The 19,699-nt window shown below is 39.4% G+C and overlaps 1 protein-coding gene across 2 annotated transcripts in view; it reads left to right on the top strand.

The window, feature by feature from the left end:
* Window positions 1-809: 809 nt before the first annotated feature.
* LOC140486449 (uncharacterized) overlaps window positions 810-19,699 on the top strand; it is a 55,973-nt gene continuing 37,083 nt past the window's right edge. For both annotated transcript variants that reach the window (XM_072585629.1, XM_072585628.1), the window contains exons 1-4: window positions 810-1,565; window positions 9,478-9,548; window positions 11,760-11,985; window positions 16,379-19,143. In XM_072585629.1, coding sequence (XP_072441730.1) covers window positions 1,115-1,565; window positions 9,478-9,548; window positions 11,760-11,985; window positions 16,379-19,143 — 3,513 coding nt within the window. In that variant the 5' untranslated portion in view covers window positions 810-1,114. The remainder of the gene's footprint in view (window positions 1,566-9,477; window positions 9,549-11,759; window positions 11,986-16,378; window positions 19,144-19,699) is intronic.

Here is a 19,699-nt window from a genome sequence, read left to right on the forward strand (position 1 = left end):
GAATGACCTACTGTGAAACTTCAACATTTTTAATCACAAGGAGACGGTTCCCGATTAATTTAAGATTATTTCACGTTCCACTTGCATGTCCATTGATTACCTTCACTAAATTTTCCCTTCAGGTTGGAAAGTTTATTTGGCAATAGACGACAACCTAACAAAAACCACCTCCCCTTCCTGGAAGCACTCCTCTGCCCCCACTGTTGGGTTACTCTCTCTCTCTCTCTCTTTCTCTCGAACGTAGCTACAAACTATCCAAACAGTTAACGGTCCTTGTGATGCAAAAACATTTCCTCCCTTCCAATTAGATTAAAGAAAGAAGCAATGGGTTCAATATGTTCAAGACAATTGATAACTTGTGTGTGTATCTCTGGTATCCAGAGTTGTTGCCAAAACGCAAAAAGAAATTAAATAAAAACTCTACACGTTCAAATAAGGAAGGGAAAGATAGTGATGAAGGTGGAAGATGGAGGAGAGTATTAAAAACTTTTTTAGATACATGCAGCATTGACACTGCCATGAAGTCTACAATACTTGACTCCAAGCTGGCGCGTGGCGCCTAGCGCTCCAACAGCCGGCTCGAGTGCTCGGCCAACCTACCTTCATACCAGGATGACGTTAGACATCGAGGTTTTTTTCACCGCTTGTCATTGTTGGCCCCGCCCCACCACCTCCATCTCCACCAATCGAAACACGTAACCCCCACGGGGGGCCCAATAGCCTCCTCGGAAGAATGCAATTGGCCACTGGCCATCAAGCTAGGTTGATGCCGAGGTTATATAAAGGTGTCGGCCGCCCGGCGGCGGGGCGAGCGAAAGGGGGGAAAAAAAAGCTTTAGAGTAGTTGAGGCCGAGTTGTCTCCTCGACGTTTGGCCACTGAGGGAGATATTGAGTATAACATTAAAAAAGAGATTGATAGAGGCGAAGTGGGAGTGTTCAGGGAGTGACCGGCGACGTTAATAAACTCAAGCGGAGAAAGAGAAGATTTTTTTTTCCTCCAAAAAAGGCAAGCAACAAAATTGAAAACAACAACAAAATAAAACACACCAAAGAAGGGGCGGAATCAACTAATTTATTTATTTTTTAAAAAAATAAGAAAATAGGGGCCTGGAAAATGGCCGGCGACAGCGGCACGTACGAGGTGGTGACCAGCCGGTATTTAAAGGACAGGGATGAGCCGTGTTTCCCCGGCTCGGGGAGAGGAGGAGGCGGCGGCAGGGAGCTGGCCAAAGGCGGTGGCGAGGATGAGGAGGAGGAGGAGGAGGAGGAAGGGGAAGAAAAAGAGGAAGAAAAAGAATATTCTGGAAGGAAGGTCGCCGGCGCCTCCTCCAGCTCCTCGGGCGATCCGTCCTGGGCGGCCTCCGGCTACGAGCTGATCGACGGCACCTTGTACCGCAAGAGGCTGGAGAGGGGGGCGACCAGCTACACCGAGGTGCTGGTGGCGGCCGCCGAGGAGCAGCGGCGGGCTGTCATCGCCGCCTTCCACCAAGAGCCGGCCCCCGGGCACCGCCACTGCACCATGGAGGAGACCTACAAAAATGTTTCCGAGAACTACTGGTGGGAAGGTGGGTTAACTCCAGGCTTTACTCACCGCCAGCCTCCCCCCTCTCTCTCTCTCTTTCTCCCCCCCCACCTTTACTCTTGATGGGTTGTGGTGAGGGGTTTGGGTTGGGATAGAGTGAGTGTAGACATTGCAATGGAGAAAATGCCTGGGCTCAGTATGTGACCCATCGATTCGTGCATCTGTGTTGGAATGCAAAGTCAGTATCTTTTTTTTTGTGCAACTTTTCTTTCAGAAGGATCTATCTGACTCCTGCACCCTCCGCTGATGTTTTTGTCATGTGACTGTTTTGCTCGACTCGTTAGGTTTACTGAAATTGTTTTGATGTCTTTCTGGGAGCTGTGGCAACACCCAGGTTTCATTTTCACTCCCCCCCCCCCCCCCCCCCCGATATTATAGCCAAGCTCTCGAATGTGGATGCGATTGAAGATTTCTAAACGTGTTTCCATAAACTTTAAATCGGCCAATTTGCTGAACTTTTAAATCCGCACGGTTAAATCGCTGTCTTCCCCTTGTTTGTTTTTCTGGTTTTCCTGAAAGTTGTTTTATTCAGAGTCGGGCCCTGAGGGGCCGGGATGATCTGTTCACCAACAGTGTGTATTGGTGTGATTTGGCCTGAAAACTCTCCCTGTCCCACCTTGTTTCTGGGAGACTGGAACCATCTCCTGAAGGCCGGAGAACTCAATGGAATGATCAGGGTTAATAGAGTAGTATGTTGAATACTGGTGGTAGTAGTAAACTAGCAAGTGAAAAAAACCTCTTGATTTTCAATAATGGAAAAAAAAGTGGGTTATTTCATGTTCTTAAGTATACGTAGAGCTTCCAATGGTACAAAGGATGTAAAGAAGCTTGCGTTTCCGTGGATAACCTAGGTTCATGATGTCATGTTTGTTTGGTAATCTGAGCCACGTCCTGTCCAAATCACATTTGCTTTGCCCAATTTCATCATGCCAGTTGAACCCAGCTTTTTTTTCAAGTTAGTTCAACTGCATGTGTAGTCTACAGCTCTTACTGTCAATGACTATAAAGTTATTTGAAATTTCAGTTCCTTTTTTGATGTTGCTGGCATATTGTTTAGGAAATTGTGCAAGTACACTGTTTAGAAGTCCATAGTTGTGGTGCCGACTTCAGTATTTTCCATCGCTAGCGGGCTCTCTTGGGTAGCTCATTAAGAGCCTCTAGTGGTAGAAGATCATGATTGCAGTATTATGGTAAATGTTGGTTTCTTGTCAAATTTCAAAATTTACTAAGAATGGGGTTAGTCATCCAGTCTACCTTGAGAACAAATTTTTAGGCTATGAGTTGACGTTCATTGTTTGTATGGAGGAATAGATCTTACCAAACTTTAGCATTTAATAACAACGTTTTCAAACTTAATTTCAATGCTGTGTTAGAGGCAAACAATTGGTTTCAATTTAAACTTGATGTCTTTTGACTTCTGTACATGGTAAAACAAATAATTGACCATAGTAATTGCATGCAGCCATTTTCATATGACACTTGGAATATTTTAAATGGTGACAGTAAAATACCTTAAAGTTGGAGAATATGGAAAAATGTGCAGGAAAAAAGCATTTTGGAGAGGTGAGCTGTTAAGTGGTTACTGGTATTAGATATGGGCAAGTGTAAGGTAATGAGACTTGGAAAGAATAAAATAGTAGTGGTAAAATCCAGGTTATTACAGGATACAGGGTACAACATGGGATTTAGAGGTGTTGGTTGATAACTTACTGAAACCAATAGTTGTGCAAGGTGATGCTGGCTACAAATCTAAATCAATATTCAGAACTGCAGTCATAGGGATACAGCACAGAAACCTGGAGGAGATGATGAATCAGGTCAACTGCTAGTTTGACATCTGAAATAATATTGTAATGACCATCTAATGATCCCTTTGATATCAAAGGTAACACAAAAGACGACAGCCAAAGTGAAAACTAATATAATGCAGATCTCAGGCATTTGTGAAGAATCTAAAATTCTTTTCTCTGGCAATGTAGAGGGGAGGAGATGTTTTGGTTATTTAAGATTATTAAGCATGTTGACTAATGTTTTTTGGTTTGCTGCAATCTCCTACAATAAAGAACAGTGGGACAACTTGGGGAAGTTTAGATTTAGTTATTTTATGCAGGAAGAGGTAGAGTGGAGGACTTGACTACTTTTGAGGGGTTGGGGGAGAGAAAGATAGCGAAGCATAAAGAATCAGGAACCGATATGAAGCTGACTATCACCTTGGGAAAATATAGTGCCCTCTATTCCAATTTCCTTATGAAAGTAAAGGACAAGTATCTTCGTGACCAAAGTTGCTTTACAGTTTTTCTTTTTATCCATGTGTTACCATTGAAAATTTATCACACTTCTTCATGTGAAGATGAAGAAAGAGGCATTTTTTTTCAGACGACAATTTCCCAGTTGCCATTGAATACAAAAGAGAATTAGAATTTTTTACATAAAAAGAGGGAACTGTGAAGAAGTACTAACTGAAGGCTGTGAGGAAGGTTGTAAGTAGTTCCGAAGGCTTGAGTTGTCCTGAAGTTCTGACCACCTAAGGCATGTGAGGCAAACCTATCAGGTCATAGAGATGTACAGCACGGAAATGGACCCTTCGGTCCAAGTCGTCCATGCCGACCAGATATCCCAAACCAATTTCGTCTCACCTGCCAGCACCCAGCCTATATCCCTCCAAACCCTTCCTATTCATATACCCATCCAGCTGCCTTTTAAATGTTGCAATTGTACCAGCCTCCTCCACTACCTCTGGCAGCTCATTCCATACACGTACCACCCTCTGTGTGAAGACATTGCCCCGTAGGTCTCTTTTATATCTTTGCTCTCTCACCCTAAACCTATGCCCTCCAGTTTTGGGCTCCCCCACCCCAAGAAAAATACTTTGTCTATTTACCCAATCCATGCCCCTCATGATTTTATAAAACTCTGTAAGGTCACCCCTCAGCCTCCGATGCTCCAGGGAAAACAACCCTAGACTGTTCAGCCTCTCCCTAATGCTCAAATCCTCCAACCCTGGCAACATCCTTGTCAATCTTTTTTGAACCCTTTCAAGTTTTACAACATCCTTCGAGTTGGAAGGAGACTAGAATTGCGCACAATATTCCAAAAGTGGCCTAACCAATGTCCTGTACAGCTGCAACATGACCTCCCAACTCCTGTATTCAATACTCTGACCAATAAAGGAAAGCATACCAAACACTTCCTTCATTATCCTATCTATCTGCAACTGTCAAGGAGCTATGAACCTGCTCTCCAAGGTCTCTTTGTTCAGCAACACTCCCTAGGACCTTACCATTAAGCGTATAAGTTCTGCTACAATTTGCTTTCCCAAAATGCAGCACCTTGCATTTATCTAAATTAAACTCCATCTGTCAATCCTCAGACCATTGACCATCTGATCAAGATCTTGTTATAATCTGAGGTAACCTCCTTCGCTGTCCACTACACCTCCAATTTTGGTATCATCGGCAAACTTACTAAATATACCTTTTATGCTCACATCTAAATCATTTATGTAAATGATGAAAAGTAGTGGACCCAGCACCGATCCTTGTGGGACTCCACTGGTCACAGGCCTCCAGTCTGAAAAACAACCCTCCACCACCACCCTTTGAGCCAGTTCTGTATACAAATGGCTAGTTCTCCCCTGTATTCCGTGAGATCTAACCTTGCTAACCAGGGTCCTATGGGGAACCTTGTCGAATGCCTTCCTGAAGTCCACATAGATCACGTCTCCCGCTCTGTCCTCATCAATCCTCTTTGTTACTTCAAAGCACTCAATCAAGTTTGTGAGACATGATTTCCCATGCACAAAGCCATGTTGACTATCCCTAATCAGTCCTTGCCTTTCCAAATACATGTATATCCTGTCACTCAGGATTCCCTCCAACAACTTGCCCACCTCTGATGTCAGACTCACTGGTCTATAGTTCCCTGGCTTGTCCTTACCGCCCTTCTTAAACAGTGGCACCACATTAGCCAACTTTCAGTTTTCTGGCACCTCACCTGTGACTATTGACAATATAAATATGTCAGCAAGAGGCCCTGCGATCACTTCCCTAGCTTCCCACAGAGGTACATCTGATCAGGTCCTGGGGATTTATCCAATATTTTGCATTTCAAGGCATTTCTCATTCCTCTACTGTAAGATGGACATTTTTCAAGATGGTCGCCATCTGTTTCCCCAAATGTCTTCCATGTCCTTTTCCACAGTAAATGCTGATGCAAAATACTTGTTTGGTATCTTCTCCCATCTCCTGCAGCTCCACACAAAGGCTGTCTTGCTGATCTTTGAGGGGCCCTATTCTCTCCCTAGTTATCCTTTTGTCCTTACTGTATTTGCAAAAACTCTTTGGATTCTCCTTAACCCTATTTGCTAAAGCTGAGTTCCCTCAAGTATACTCCTTCTGCCTTTATACTGTAAGGATTCACTCGATCTATCCTTTCCATACCTGACATATGCTTCCTTCTTTTTCTTCACAAAGCTCTCAATTTCTTTAGTCATCCAACATTCCCTACCAGCCTTTCCTTTCACCTTAACAGAACTATACTGTCTTTGGACTCTCGTTATCTCATTTCTGAAGGTTCCCATTTTTCAGCCGTCCCTTTACCTGCAAACATCTGTCCCGAATCAGCTTTTGAAAGTTCTTGCCTAATACCATCAAAATTGGCCCTTCTCCAATTTAGAACATTAACTTTTAGATCTGCTCTATCCTTTTCCATCATTATTTTAAAACTAATAGAATTATGGTCGCTGGCCCAAAACTGGTCTGCCACTGACACCTCAATCATCTGCCCTGCTTTATTTCCCAAGAGTAGGTCATGTTTTGCACCTTCTGTAGTAGGTACATCCACATATTGAAGCAGCAAAGTTTCTTGTACAGACTTAACAAATTCCTCCATCTAAACCCTCAACACTATGGCAGTCCCAGTCTGTTTGGAAAGTTAAAATACCCTACCATAACCACCCTATTAGTCTTCCAGATAATTTCCCTCTAACTAATACAATCCCAATAAGGTGATCATCCCTTTCTTATTTCTCAGTTCTAGCCAAATAACTTCCCTGGATGTATTTTCGGGAATATCCTCCCTCAGTGCAGCTGTAATGTGATCCCTTATCAAAATGCCACACCCCGACCTCTCTTGCCTCCCTTTCTGTCCTTCCTGTGTCATTTGCATCCTGGAACATTAAGCTGCCAGTCCTGTCCATCTCTGAGCCATGTTTCTATAATTGCTATGATATCCCCGCCCCATGTTCCTAACCATGCCCTGAGTTCATCTACCTTTCTTGTTAGGCCTCTTGCATTGAAATAATTGCAGTTTAATTTATCAGTCCGACCTTGTTCTCTGCTTTGTCCCTGCCTGCCCTGATTGCTTGACTCTCTTCTCAACTGTACCAGTCTGAGATTGATCTCTTTTCTCACTATCCTTGGGTTACCTCCCCATCACTTATGGAATGATAAAAATGATCACTATAAATACTGTTAAGAGGCATGAAGTCTGGAATTCTGCATTCGAATCCTGGCAAAGTTTAATTATGATCCCAAATTGCATAAGGGATCTAGTATTGGTTTGATGCAGTGAAGTAGTTTTTACTTTGGAATGGAGAAGTTTGTTTATAAAGATCCATAAATGCATTCCTTATCAAATGGGCGAAGAAGTTAGAGATTTACGCTTGTTTTAGATGGAGTGGAACAAGTTGTATCACTGAAGCAGGCCTATTCTACATGCAGCAAGACTTGTACAACATTCAGGTTTGGGTTGATAAGTGGCATAAGTGCTAGGCAATGATCGTTTGCACAAGGCCTTTATCATTGTTGATTCACCAACAGTCAGCATCTTGGGAGGTGTTATCTTTGACTTGAAACTTAACTGAGCCAGCTATGTAACTCCAAGAACAGGTCAGAGGCTTGGATTTCAACTCCTGACACCCTAAGGTCTGTCCAAAATCTACAAGATTCAAGTTAGGACTGCAATGAAATATTCTCCACTTGGCTCAATAAATATATACTTTTTAAAAAAATCCACTCTTGAGATGTGGACATTGCTGCCTAGGCCAGCATTTGTTGCCCATCCCTACTTGCCCTTGAGAAGATGGTGAAGAGCTGCCTTCTTTAACTTATGCAGTCCATATGTTGTAGGTAGATTGCAGTGCTTTTTGAGAGGGAATTCTAGGATATTGTCCCAATGACAGTGAAGGAACGATGATCTCTTTCCAAGTCAGAATGGCTTGGAGGGGAACTTGCAGATGGTGGATTTCTCATGTATCTGCTGCCCTTGTCCTTCTAGATAGCAGGGATTATGGGTTTGGAAGGTGCTTTCCAAGGATCTTTGGTGAATTTCTGCAGTGCATCTTGTGGATGGTACCGCAACTATTTTCTAATCAACATAATCAGAGATGTTATTACACACCTCTGGAACAGCTAAGACTTGTACCTGGGCCTCCTGGTAGAGATGCTACTGATAAACCAGAAGAGCCCTTTGTGGATGATATGTACTGTTGCTACTGAGCATCGGCAATTTTGTTCCAACAACACTCTGGAACTGGGAATTAGATGCTATAAAGCAGCCTTTTTGGCCATCATCTTACCTATCATCTTAAACATTTGTTTCCTGCATCACTGGTGCACTGTGTACCATTTACAGGATATACTTCAACTTGAGAGGTTTTTTTCAGCGTCTTTCAAATTTATGACTTCTACCAAAAAGGACAAAAGCAGCTGATGTGGCCTTGCCACCACCTGCAAGTTCCTCTCTAAGCTGCATATCATCTAACTTGGAACCGCATTGCTATTCCTTTCATATCACTGGATCAAAAACATGGCAATCTCTTCCTAACATCACTACAGATGTACCTATATCATGTGAGCTACACCAGTTCAATCTGGAGGCTATCTTTCATGTATTTTGAAGCAAAGTCATAGCTTGAGGAATTTCATAAGTTTGTGCAAGTTCCATTTCAAAACCAATTCAATTTTAAGTAATATAAAAGGATGCTTTAAGAATTTACAGATAGCATCATGCACAGGTTATTCACACTTATAAAATCAGTTAAGGATCTGTTTTTATTTTGAGCAGATACTTCTCTTTGGCAAAAGTATATTTTGTGCAACTACATTTTTGCCTTACCTCTGGACTCCATTGATTGTGAAATATGTAATCTTCCCTAAAGCACTAGAAATCAAGTGTGCAGCGACTGTTGGAAAGTTAAGACTGTCCAATGTGGTATGTTCACTGCTATATTCTGAGAACTGTAGATTTGGTGTTTTTTAAACTAGGATTCTTTCATCTGTCAGCAAGTATCTAGGAAAGAGTGAAGTATTGTATGGCTCAAATTTCAAGTGTTTAGCTAAGATAATGTCATCTTTTGGCCATATTCTGAGAACTCTTTGCTTCAAAAGAGCATTTCGTGTGAAACCTAAAGGTGTCTCCTAAAGGATTGACTAATTAAAGGAATAACTTCTCAACCAATGAGTCAACTTTTCAATCAATCAGCACCCTTTCTCTTGTCCAAATTATTGTGGTCATTTAAATGTTGCTGTTCAGCTCCAGAAAAATGACTCTCCAATATTTATTTTGTTTGTACAAGAATATTAGAATTCTACTGAGAAGACAATTCAAAACTATCGATTCACAATAACCTAAATCATTGTGGGTTGGTGGATGAAAAGGTCCCTAGACAGACTCTGCAACAATGAAAGAACATCATGTAGGTTCAGAAGTTTCTGGAAAGCTTTTGTTGTGTGATTTTATTTTCTCTATAATACCATCAGATGCTGCATGTATTTTTATATGGATGTTTGACAACAAGACCCAAAAATGTGGTGTAATAACAAATGTGACTAATGCAACTAGTGTAAATTGATTAACAGTTTATATATTTTCAGATGCAACTTTGTCTATTTCAGGAATGTTTCCAGACATCAGAGACTACGTCCAGGGATGCAATCAATGTAAAAATGGGAAAGATAATCTTCTGGTGAGTGTTGGGAAATAAGCTAATAGTGAAGGAACAGAAAGGTGAAAATCAATGTGATCATGTAAATTCTATAAGCTTGTTTTGTTTAACTAATTATACATTTTCTCCTGAATAGGTTCTTGGGCTCTTTAGACTATCATGTCTGTGTTAGTGTTCAAACTCCATTTGCAGCCATGGGCTTTTAATTGCATTTCCTGCTGTTTTCCTTTTCTTTCAAATCTGTATCCCAATTCTGTTTCAAGTCATATGTCTTTTTAAAGGCAGTGTGATATAGATTCTACTCAAACAAGAGGGTGAAAGGTTATAAATATGTGGGAATGAGAGATTTTGGGTTTGCAGTATGATATTTTCAAAAATTACCGTGAATGGTGAAGCAATCTATTTCTAATGACCAGCAATAACTTCTGTTTATGTAATAGCAGAGGAACAGGAGTAGGCATTCAACCCTTCAAGTCTGTTGTCATTCTAAATCATAGCTGGTTATATAGTGCCTCTTAATAAAGGAAAATATCTTGAAATGCTTCACAGGAGTATTGTCAAACAAAATTTGACACTAATTCACACAGGGAGATGTTAGGATAAGTGGCCAGGGCTTGGTCTTCAAGGTGAACATTAAAGAACAGGAGAGAGCAGTGGAGAGATGGTTTAAGGATGAAATTCCACAACTCAGTGTTGAGTCAGTTGAAAACATGACCACTTGTGATGGATGGTTTAATATCAAGGATGCTAGCAAGGCCAGAACTGGAGAAATTTCAAAAGATTGCAGGGCTGTAGAGGTTGGACGAGGAATGCTTTGAAAGGGAAAAAGCTCGTGGGATTAGGTAATCGAAAAAAGTCATAAATGCTCTACCAATAAAATTTGGGGTACTTGAGGCAAGAATTTGATCAGCACAGAGATCTTGTAGGGTAGCGGGGTGTGAAAGTTATGGCTCAAAGCCATAGGTATGAAATAAGGGAGGTGAATTTTAAAATTACTGATGTTTCTTAACTGGACATTAAGTCAGCAAGCGCAGGCATAATGAATGAAAGGGACTTTGTCGTACGTCACCAAAATTGTATTATACTTTTTCAGTCTACTAGAGAACTTTCAAAAGTTAATTTACATAGTATTAAGGACTCCCATTGTTGAAAACAGAATTGCATTTTTATTGTTAATGTTGAGGCTAAAGTAAAATTAATTTAGAGAATTTGAAGTCTCGGGTTAGTAAGATTCTAGGAACATATTAGTTTTACTTGGGTTCTTATCAGCATTGCTGTGAGGAATATATTAATCTAATGGGTCACATTAAAAGGCTGACCATTAACTTTCCTACAGGTTTGTTGTTACTTTTTTTTAGATTAGGTTACTTAGTGTGGAAACAGACCCTTCAGCCCAACAAGTCCACACTGACCCGCCGAAGCATAACCCACCCAGACCCATTCCCCTATATTTACCCCTTCACCTACCACTACGGTGTAATTTAGCATGGCCAATTCCCCTAACCTGCACATTTTTCGGCTGTGGGAGGAAACCGACCCATGCAGACACGGAGAGAATGTGCAAACTCCACACAGGCAGTCGCCTGAGGTGGGAATTGAACCCGGGTCTCTAGACCTGTGAGGCAGCAGTGCTACCCATTGTGTTGCCCCTTGTTGAGTGTTTCTTTTTCCTGTGTTACTCTAGTTATATTGGTGATGCAAGCAGTGATTTTTTTTTGTTTTGGTATACGCCGTGTTTATATTAATTATAGCTTAGTACAAATGAAAAGGGGACAAGTTGGCTTGATGGCTGATTTGCAATGCCGACTGCATGCACTCCGTTCCCATACCCACTGTAAATTACTATGAAGATCCTACCTTCTTGACCTCTCCCCTTGCCTGAGGTATGGTGATCCTCCGGTTAAACCGCCACTAGTTGTGTCTCTCTAATGAGAGAGCAACCAGTGGGATTTTGGTGACTTTACCATTACAAATTAAAATTCAAAACAGTGTCAATTGCACCCATCGTAAATCATGGATACTTGCTGCCTGTCTACTGTCTACTGGTTCCACTTGTGTCTTGAAGTACTGATACATTTCATGATAAAGTGGTATGAGGTTTGTTTGTGGTTGTGATGTTTTAATTGTGTTTTGAGCCTGTCTGGGAAGGGTACTAAAAGTAATGTGATTTCCCAGATGGAAGGAGTGAAATAAACGTTGTGAAAAGTTACATTTGTGTACTTTCTTTGGCAGATTTCAGAAGAAAAGCATATAACTCGTGAATTGCCTACACACTGCACCAAAGTGCTTGAGAGACTGAACAGTCAACGTTCGAAAGGCCTTTTTTGTGATGTAACTTTGATAGTGGAGAAAACATCATATCCAGCTCACCGTGCTGTGTTAGCAGCTGTTAGTGAATACTTCCAGGATCTGTTTTCAGAGAAAGGATCTACTTCTAATAAAATTGTGGATTTGAAAGGTGAAGAATTTTGAAATGATTATTTAAGCTTGTTTTATTTCTAATGTCAGCTTAACCTAGTGAAGTAAAGAGTTTGGAGGACATAGATTCAAGTCCATGCTACAGAGTTGAGCATGTTATATAGGCTGACATTTCAGTCCTTTCAATACTAAAGTACACTGTCAAAGGTGAATTCCTTGAAAGAAGACTTTAAACTGTATCTCTGACAAAAGTTGGACATAAAAGATTGCGTTGCATTATTTAACTAAAGAGCAGAGCATTCCTCCAGTATTCTTCTTACATTTGGCCTTCAATTAACCCTTTCAAAAATAAATTAATTAACCAGTCATTTATTTCATTGCGTTTTGAGATAATTCAGTATTTGCAATTTGGCTGTTATAATTACTGAAGAAAAAATGACCACATTTCAAAAAATCAATTTATGAATCATTTTGGAACTTGCTGAACACATGAAGGATGCCAAGTAGATACAAGTTTGTTCTTTCTGGTATTGTTGCAAATGCTATAATGAATCTTTAGCAGACTGTGGCAACAGGGCACAATTGCTGTTCTATAGCTTTAGATCATAAGGTGCCCAAGTAGGCCTTTCGGCCATCAAGCCTGCTCTGCCATTTGATGAGACCATGGATGATCTGATAATCCTCAAATCCACTATCCTGGCTATCACCATAGTCCTTGATTTCCTTACTGATTAAAAATATGCCTATCTCGGCTTTGAGTATACTTAATGACCCAGCCTGTATAGTTCACTCTGATAAAGAATGTACAGCTTCTCTACCCTCAGAAGAAAGACCTTCTCTATTTCTGTCTTAAATGGCGAATCCCTTTTTCTGAGATTAAGTTCTAGACATTTCCACAATGGGAGGCAACCCCTCAGCATCCATTCTTTTCAGGTCCTGAAGAATCTTATTCACTAGTTACCCCTCATTCTTTTTAACTCCAATAAATACAGACCCTATCTACTCAATCTCTACTCATTTAAAAAAAAAAGTTAATTTGCTTCCCTGTTACCTGTTGAACTTGTATGCTAGCTTTTTGTGGTGTATGTAAGAGGATCCCCAATCTTCTTGTACTGTAGTTTTTCACAGTTCTCCATTTAAATAGTATTCAGCCCCTATATTCTTCCTGCCAAGTATATAATCTTATATTTTCCCACATTATATTCCATCTGCTACTGCTTTGCCCATTCACTTCTCTGTATCCTGTCTTCTTCACAAGTTGCCTTCCAACCTATATTTGTTTCACCTGCAAATTTGATAGTAGTATACTTGCTTTCTGCCTCCGAGTCACTAATATCTATTGTAAATAATTGTGACTCAGCGCTGATCCCTGTGGCATCCCACGAGTTGCAGATTGCTATCCTGCCATTCCTCCCAACCTAATCCCAACTCTTTTGTTAGCCATCCCTCTATTGATGCTCGCAGAATACCATGACACTATGGACTCCTGTCTTAGTCTTATAGGAGGTATCTTATCAAATGCCTTTTGGAAATGTCTTATATCTTTAGATTCCCCTTTATCCGTCCTGCATCTTCCTACCTCAAAGAATTCTAATAAATTCATCATGCATAATTTCTTCTTAATTACGAAATGCCTGCTGTGCTGTTTCATCTTTTACAATACACTCATTTTTCCGAGTGTCGGTTGTTAAAATAACTGGCAAAATAAGCAGAGAATTGCAGATACTAAAGATTTGAAACAACGCAACAGAAATTGCTGGAGAAACTAAGTACATCTGCTAGCATCTGTGGAGAGAAAACAGACTTAACATTCAAGTCAGACCTGCTGAACTTCTCCAGTAATTTCTGTTCTTGTGTGTTAAGTGAACTGATCTATTTTATATGTTTTTTTAAACCCTCCCTTTTTGAATAAGAGTATTTATATTGGCAGCTTTCCAACTCTGGACGTTTCCTAGAATTTAAGGATTCTTGGCAGACTACTATAGGTCATGTATCATAATCTGCACATCAAAAAACTACAAAGGCTGAAAAACCAAAGGTCTTTTGAAAGTGGATTTAAACAGACCAGTTGACATGCTGAGTATGGGCCTTTGGAAATGAACTTTGCTTTAAAAGCGAAGATTTTTTCCGAAGGTTCGGAATGGATCCGAACAGATTCAAATGGACTTGATCGTATTTGAAATGTTATCATAATATATCTGCGAGCCAAACATATCCTTTATCTGAAAGTCAATTGGCCCCCAGATTTTCGACCAGAGGATTCCCGATCTGTACCAGTGCATCCGGTATCACTTTAGCTGCTTCCTTCAATGTTTTAGGCTCTCCCTGGTTATGTTGAGGGGACTTATTGAACTGGCAGTAGGATAATCTGCTTTTAGTATTTATGTTGTAATGTAAAGTTTGACACGTGGGCTTTTAGATTTTGAGGATTTTACTCTTTATGGTTGTAAAAGCTTTAATACTTTTGCTGAAACAAAAAATCCTTTAGAAGCATGGCAACTCTGGCAGCATCTGTAAAGAGCAAAACAGTTGATATTTCAAATTTAGTATGATACTTCAGAGCTCTTTTGTTGTGAAGAACACTCATTTAAGATTCAAAATATTAACTGTTTGTTAGATGCTGTCAGACCAGCTAAATTTCTCCATGACTGTTTTAATTTCATTCTTCCAGTATCCTCAGTATTTTGCTTTTTTGAGTATTTAATCCCTCTGCTGTTTGCCAGAAATGTTCAACCTTTGGCTTTTTGACCCTGACATCAGCCAGTTTGACCATTGAAGGGCATTCAACTCAATTCTCACATACTAATAATTTGATTAATAATCTTAATTAGAAATTCATGAACTTTCCTTAAGGTGTTAAAATGTGAAATGCAGTACAGAAAATAATGGTTGAGACAAATAAGTGATCCACTTTGAGAAGTTAAACATTTATGGGAGAAGAGAATAGAAAAATATGGTGATACAAGGGGCTGAAGTAATTTAGAAGGAAGCTTGTGTGAAATATAAACACTGGCATAACCTGTTGGCTGAATGGTCTGCCTTTGTGTTGTAAACTATGATGCATACATAATTCCATTTCTGCTTTTACTTTTTACTTATACTTTTTTTTGTTTTCATGGTTTTGGAAGTACTGTTCTGAGCACTGTTGACTCATGAGTGAACCTGAAGGAAAACATTAACAAGATCTGTTGGTATTACCAATTGAGTAAAATGCAAATTATTGAGTGTGTCAGTTTGAATGTTGTGTGGCCCAGGGCACCATGGTGTGTACCTTTATGACTTTTCTGTATAAGCCAAGTTATTTTTTCATTGCATTTAGAAGAATGCCATTTATTGAATTTTAAGGCCAGCAATTGGATTTGTATAGTTTGCACTGTTGCTACATCAAGATGATTGTAGTGGTTTACTCTAATTCAGAAGCTTTAGATTAAACAAAACTGCAGGAAACCTTAGTGTGAAAAATTTGTTTAATGTCCAACATGAAGAATTTATTTTCATGACTGAAGAGTCACTGTACAAATTTCATAGAGGTAATATTCTCAATTTATAATACGTGAAATTACTTCCATTATATTTTCTAAGATGAATTGATTGCCTTAAACTTTAATAGTTATTGAATCACTGTTAGCTCAATTAGCTGGATGGCTGGTTTGTGATGCAGAGTAATGCTGACAGTACTGTATAGTTCAATTCCTGCACAAGCTGAGTTACCACAGAGCACTCTCCTTTGCAACTCCTTCCCTTGCCTGCGGTGTGCCTGAGGTGTGATGAGCCTCCCGTTAAACCACCACAAATCATCTCTCTCTGTAATGAAAGAGCAACTCTATGGTCCAGTTGGACCACTGCAACTTTACCTTTATCACCTTGTGATAAAATAGTTTAGGTGCTCATTATTTAAACTCTTGATTTTAAAAGTTACAGTGAAAGTCAATTGTGAAAGTATAGATAGCATTGCCTCAGATGTAAACCAAACTTGAGGAAATGGAAAATGTATTTCGCAATATAATCATCAAATGGCATAAGTTTGATTCCACTAAACACTGAATGTGAACTGGAAGAAAGCATAAATGAGGCCACAAAAATGCTTGAAATGTGTCTCAGTTACAAAGTTTGGGAGAATCAGTCCAACTTTTCATTGAAAAGTTGCATTTCCAGTGTTCAGGAATCCTTTGAAGTACATAGTGATGGTGATCCTGAAACTGTTTTCAGCTAACCTGTGTATGTTTGAATTCTTGTCCCATTATTGGATGAAGTCATTTTTGTTATTTGTTATCTGGAAAAAAGGAATTATTTTTAGGTTCTGTAAACATCTTCTTAATTAACATTCAAAACAAAATGGTAAAAGCCTTGCTTGTCAAACCATCATTTGCTGAGCAACGTACCAAAGGTTTCACAGTTGTAATGACATAATGCAATTTTTTTTTGCCTTCTAGGTTTCAGCAGCAAGAGTTTCCTTCCACTGTTGGAATTTTCATACACATCTTCATTGTCGCTGAAACCGGATTATTTTGCTGAGACATCTGCTTTAGCAAGACACCTGCGGATTTGGGAAGTGGTTGAGATGTGTTCAGCATTGCATAAATTCCATGGAACAGGGAACAATAAAGCACATAAGGAAGAAGGCAAAGAAGAGAAAAAGGAATTTTCTTCATTTGAAGCTTTTATTGATCAATCTTTTACTGGAGCTAGACAGCATGTTTCAGACATCTGTTCAAAGTTAGGTCAGTTAGAAGATGGCACAACTCAGCACAAAGTAGATAGAAATGTATTTAGTGCAAGAGCACATTCAGCAATGATTCAAGGAGAAACAAAAGTCTCAGATTTTACTGTTAAGTTTCAAGAAATGCAATCAGGACTTTTCAAAGACAAAGTGACGCCAGTACATTGCGAATCTTCCCTTAATAACATTGAAGTGGAGGGATTGGAAAGTTCAAGTCGACGATTTAAATTATTTGACTTTTATGATAAAACTCCATCTAAATTCTTCCCAAAAGTTAAATCTCTCTCCCCACAAAGACATCCATCTGTAAATACAGCATTGAGTAGCATCCCTAATTCACTGGATTTTAAATTAGCTGGCATGTCAAAAAATGCTAGTCATCAAAGAAAATGTAGCTTTGAGAAAACACCCATAAAATCCAAACCATGTACAAGAATGTCAAAACATTTGGATTGTAACATTGTGAGCACTCAGGACAACTCTGGTTGTAAAGGAATGAACGCACTTCTCCGATCACCTGTTAGACAAATGACCACTGAAGACGAACTTTATTCTCCTAACACAACAGAGAAATACAAACTGCTTAGTGTTTTAGGACTAAGGAGAAAAACTTCTGTTATAGATGAAGAGCAGGCTGGTTGGAAACAAAAAAGGAGACTTAGACAGCCTAAAGTAAAAAATTATTCATTGCTTACTGGGACAAAGAGAAGAAAAATAGACATTGCAAAAACTCAGTTGCAAGATGACCATATTAGAGCAAAAGCACTTGCCAATTGCTTTGTTGTCATTGAAAAGATTCTACCACCAGTACAGAAACAAAAAGTCGACAATCAAAAATTAAACAAAGCAATGCTTGCACTAAACAAATCGAAATCTTTAAGTCATAAAAATAATGTCTCTCAGGGTCCCACCAAAAAGGAAATGGTTTGCATTCCAACTAAAACACAAATAAATAATCCTAAAGCTAAAACTAAAGGCCGAAGCATATGTCTTGACAAGAAAATTCAACGAGTGAATAAATATATTAAAGGCAGTAGCCAGAGGAATAGACCTTTAACAAAAAAATCACAACACTGCAAAGTAGATTCCAGTATTTCACCAAATGTGTTGAGGAATAGGAAGAAGTTCTGCAGGGATGACAGAAAACAAAACACAGTGTTACCAAAATCTCAGGCAAGTGATAGCAAGGAGACGGAAGACAGTTCATTAACTAGAAACAGTAGATGTGCCAATTATATGTCTGTAAAAACTTCTACTATGCGATGCAACACAACATCTAAGGTCTCACCCTGCCTGATAGATGACATACATAGTGGCAGACGGAAGACAAGGCAGTCATATAATTCATCTATGAATTATAGCAATTGTAACTTAAATTTGGACAATAAAATACGAAGTTGTCCACAAAATGTTGCACTGAGAAGATGTCCATCTATAAGAATGCTGCCAACTCGTTTTAGATCATTAGATCAGGCTCCAAAACTAATGGAGTCACTTTCTGATGACACCTGTTCGACCATGTCATCCAAAACTAATGAGAGGCAAGGTCTAGATGAGAATTCTTCACATCAACTGTCTGCAAAAGCAGGGGTAGGTAACGTTCAAAGGTTTAAAGGGAAATCTGAAGGGAATAAATTAGTTCCTAATATTCACCAAAACACTTGTGGAGTAGGAAATGAGCAGAAGAGAATGACTCGACTAGCTGGCAAGCCAATTGGAAATGATCAGCCAACATCACAATTGAGGTCTAAACAGGAGGCAAAGAAACCAGAACAGTTAAAACCTGTTTTCAAGGACCCAGGAAAGCAGACTAGAACTGCTTCATGTGAGAAAATGCAATCTAGAAGGAAAGTAAAAAACACAAGGTGCCAATCTTTAGGTGCTGAAAACCAAAATTCGGGTACTACTTTGCACAATATTCAAGCTGATGGAAGTATTCCAATACTAGGTAAAAGGAAACACATACCAACACAAAAACTGATTGAATCTGGATTTTCTTTTGGATTTTTTATGTCTGAACGTAAGAAAAAAACTGACATGCCCAAGCTACCCAACCGAACCAATAGTGAACAATTTGAGTTGTCTCCTAGTTGTACACTGAAGGGCAACCATGTAACTAAAGCAAAGGTGGATGTGCAAGAAAATTCTAAGCACACCATTTCTGTCAAACAAACACTGGTTAACATAAAGCAGAACTGTTGCAAAACTGAACGTGGCATTGGACGAAACCCATCATGCTCAGAAATTTCAGAAAGGACAAAAAGTGTACCAGCAAAAAATGAAAAAGTGAAGCTAGTTGGCTTGTATGGGAAGAAGCTAATAAATTTGAACATTAAGAATGCACTGTTGGATAAAAGGGCAAAGCATCCTAACACGATAATGAAAGATGGACAACTATCTACCTCGCAGAAGGCAATAAAGTTGCAAAGAGTAGCCAGAGCTAGTTCGAAGCTCATAGGTTCCAAGGACCCACCAAAGGTATGCTGCTTTTGTTTTAGAGAAGTACTGGCAGTATTTTTGATCTGAGGACTAAAGTGACAAGATAAGCCATGGAAATGAAAATTGAGTCTCATCATTTTATACTGAAATTGACAAGGATGGTAGTTGATTTATAACTAGAGGTAGAGTGTTCAAAGATCAAGGAAGTATTGCTAATTCTTTTTAATATATTTAGGCCACGCTGAAATGTGTTTAATTCTGGATGTCATGCCTTAGGGAAGGCTCTTAAAGCCTCAGAAACGATGCAGACAAGATTTACGAGAATGATATCAGAATTGAAGGGCATAATTAAATGAAGAGCCTAGAGGAGCTGGGCATGCTGTCTTTGGAGCAGAGATGGTTCAGGAAAAAATTAATAAAGGTGTTTAATATTGTGAAAAGTTTCCACTAGCTGAAGGGGTAACTGGGGGGATATATGTTTGAGATAATTGACAAGAGTAAGAAGAAAATTGAGAATTTTCATAACACGGCAATCTGACCTGAAGTACATTGCTTTACTACACTGTCAAGCAATTTCAAAGACTCTGACTATAAT

This window comes from Chiloscyllium punctatum, chromosome 15 (genome assembly GCF_047496795.1).
Source record: "Chiloscyllium punctatum isolate Juve2018m chromosome 15, sChiPun1.3, whole genome shotgun sequence".
NCBI lineage: Eukaryota > Metazoa > Chordata > Chondrichthyes > Orectolobiformes > Hemiscylliidae > Chiloscyllium > Chiloscyllium punctatum.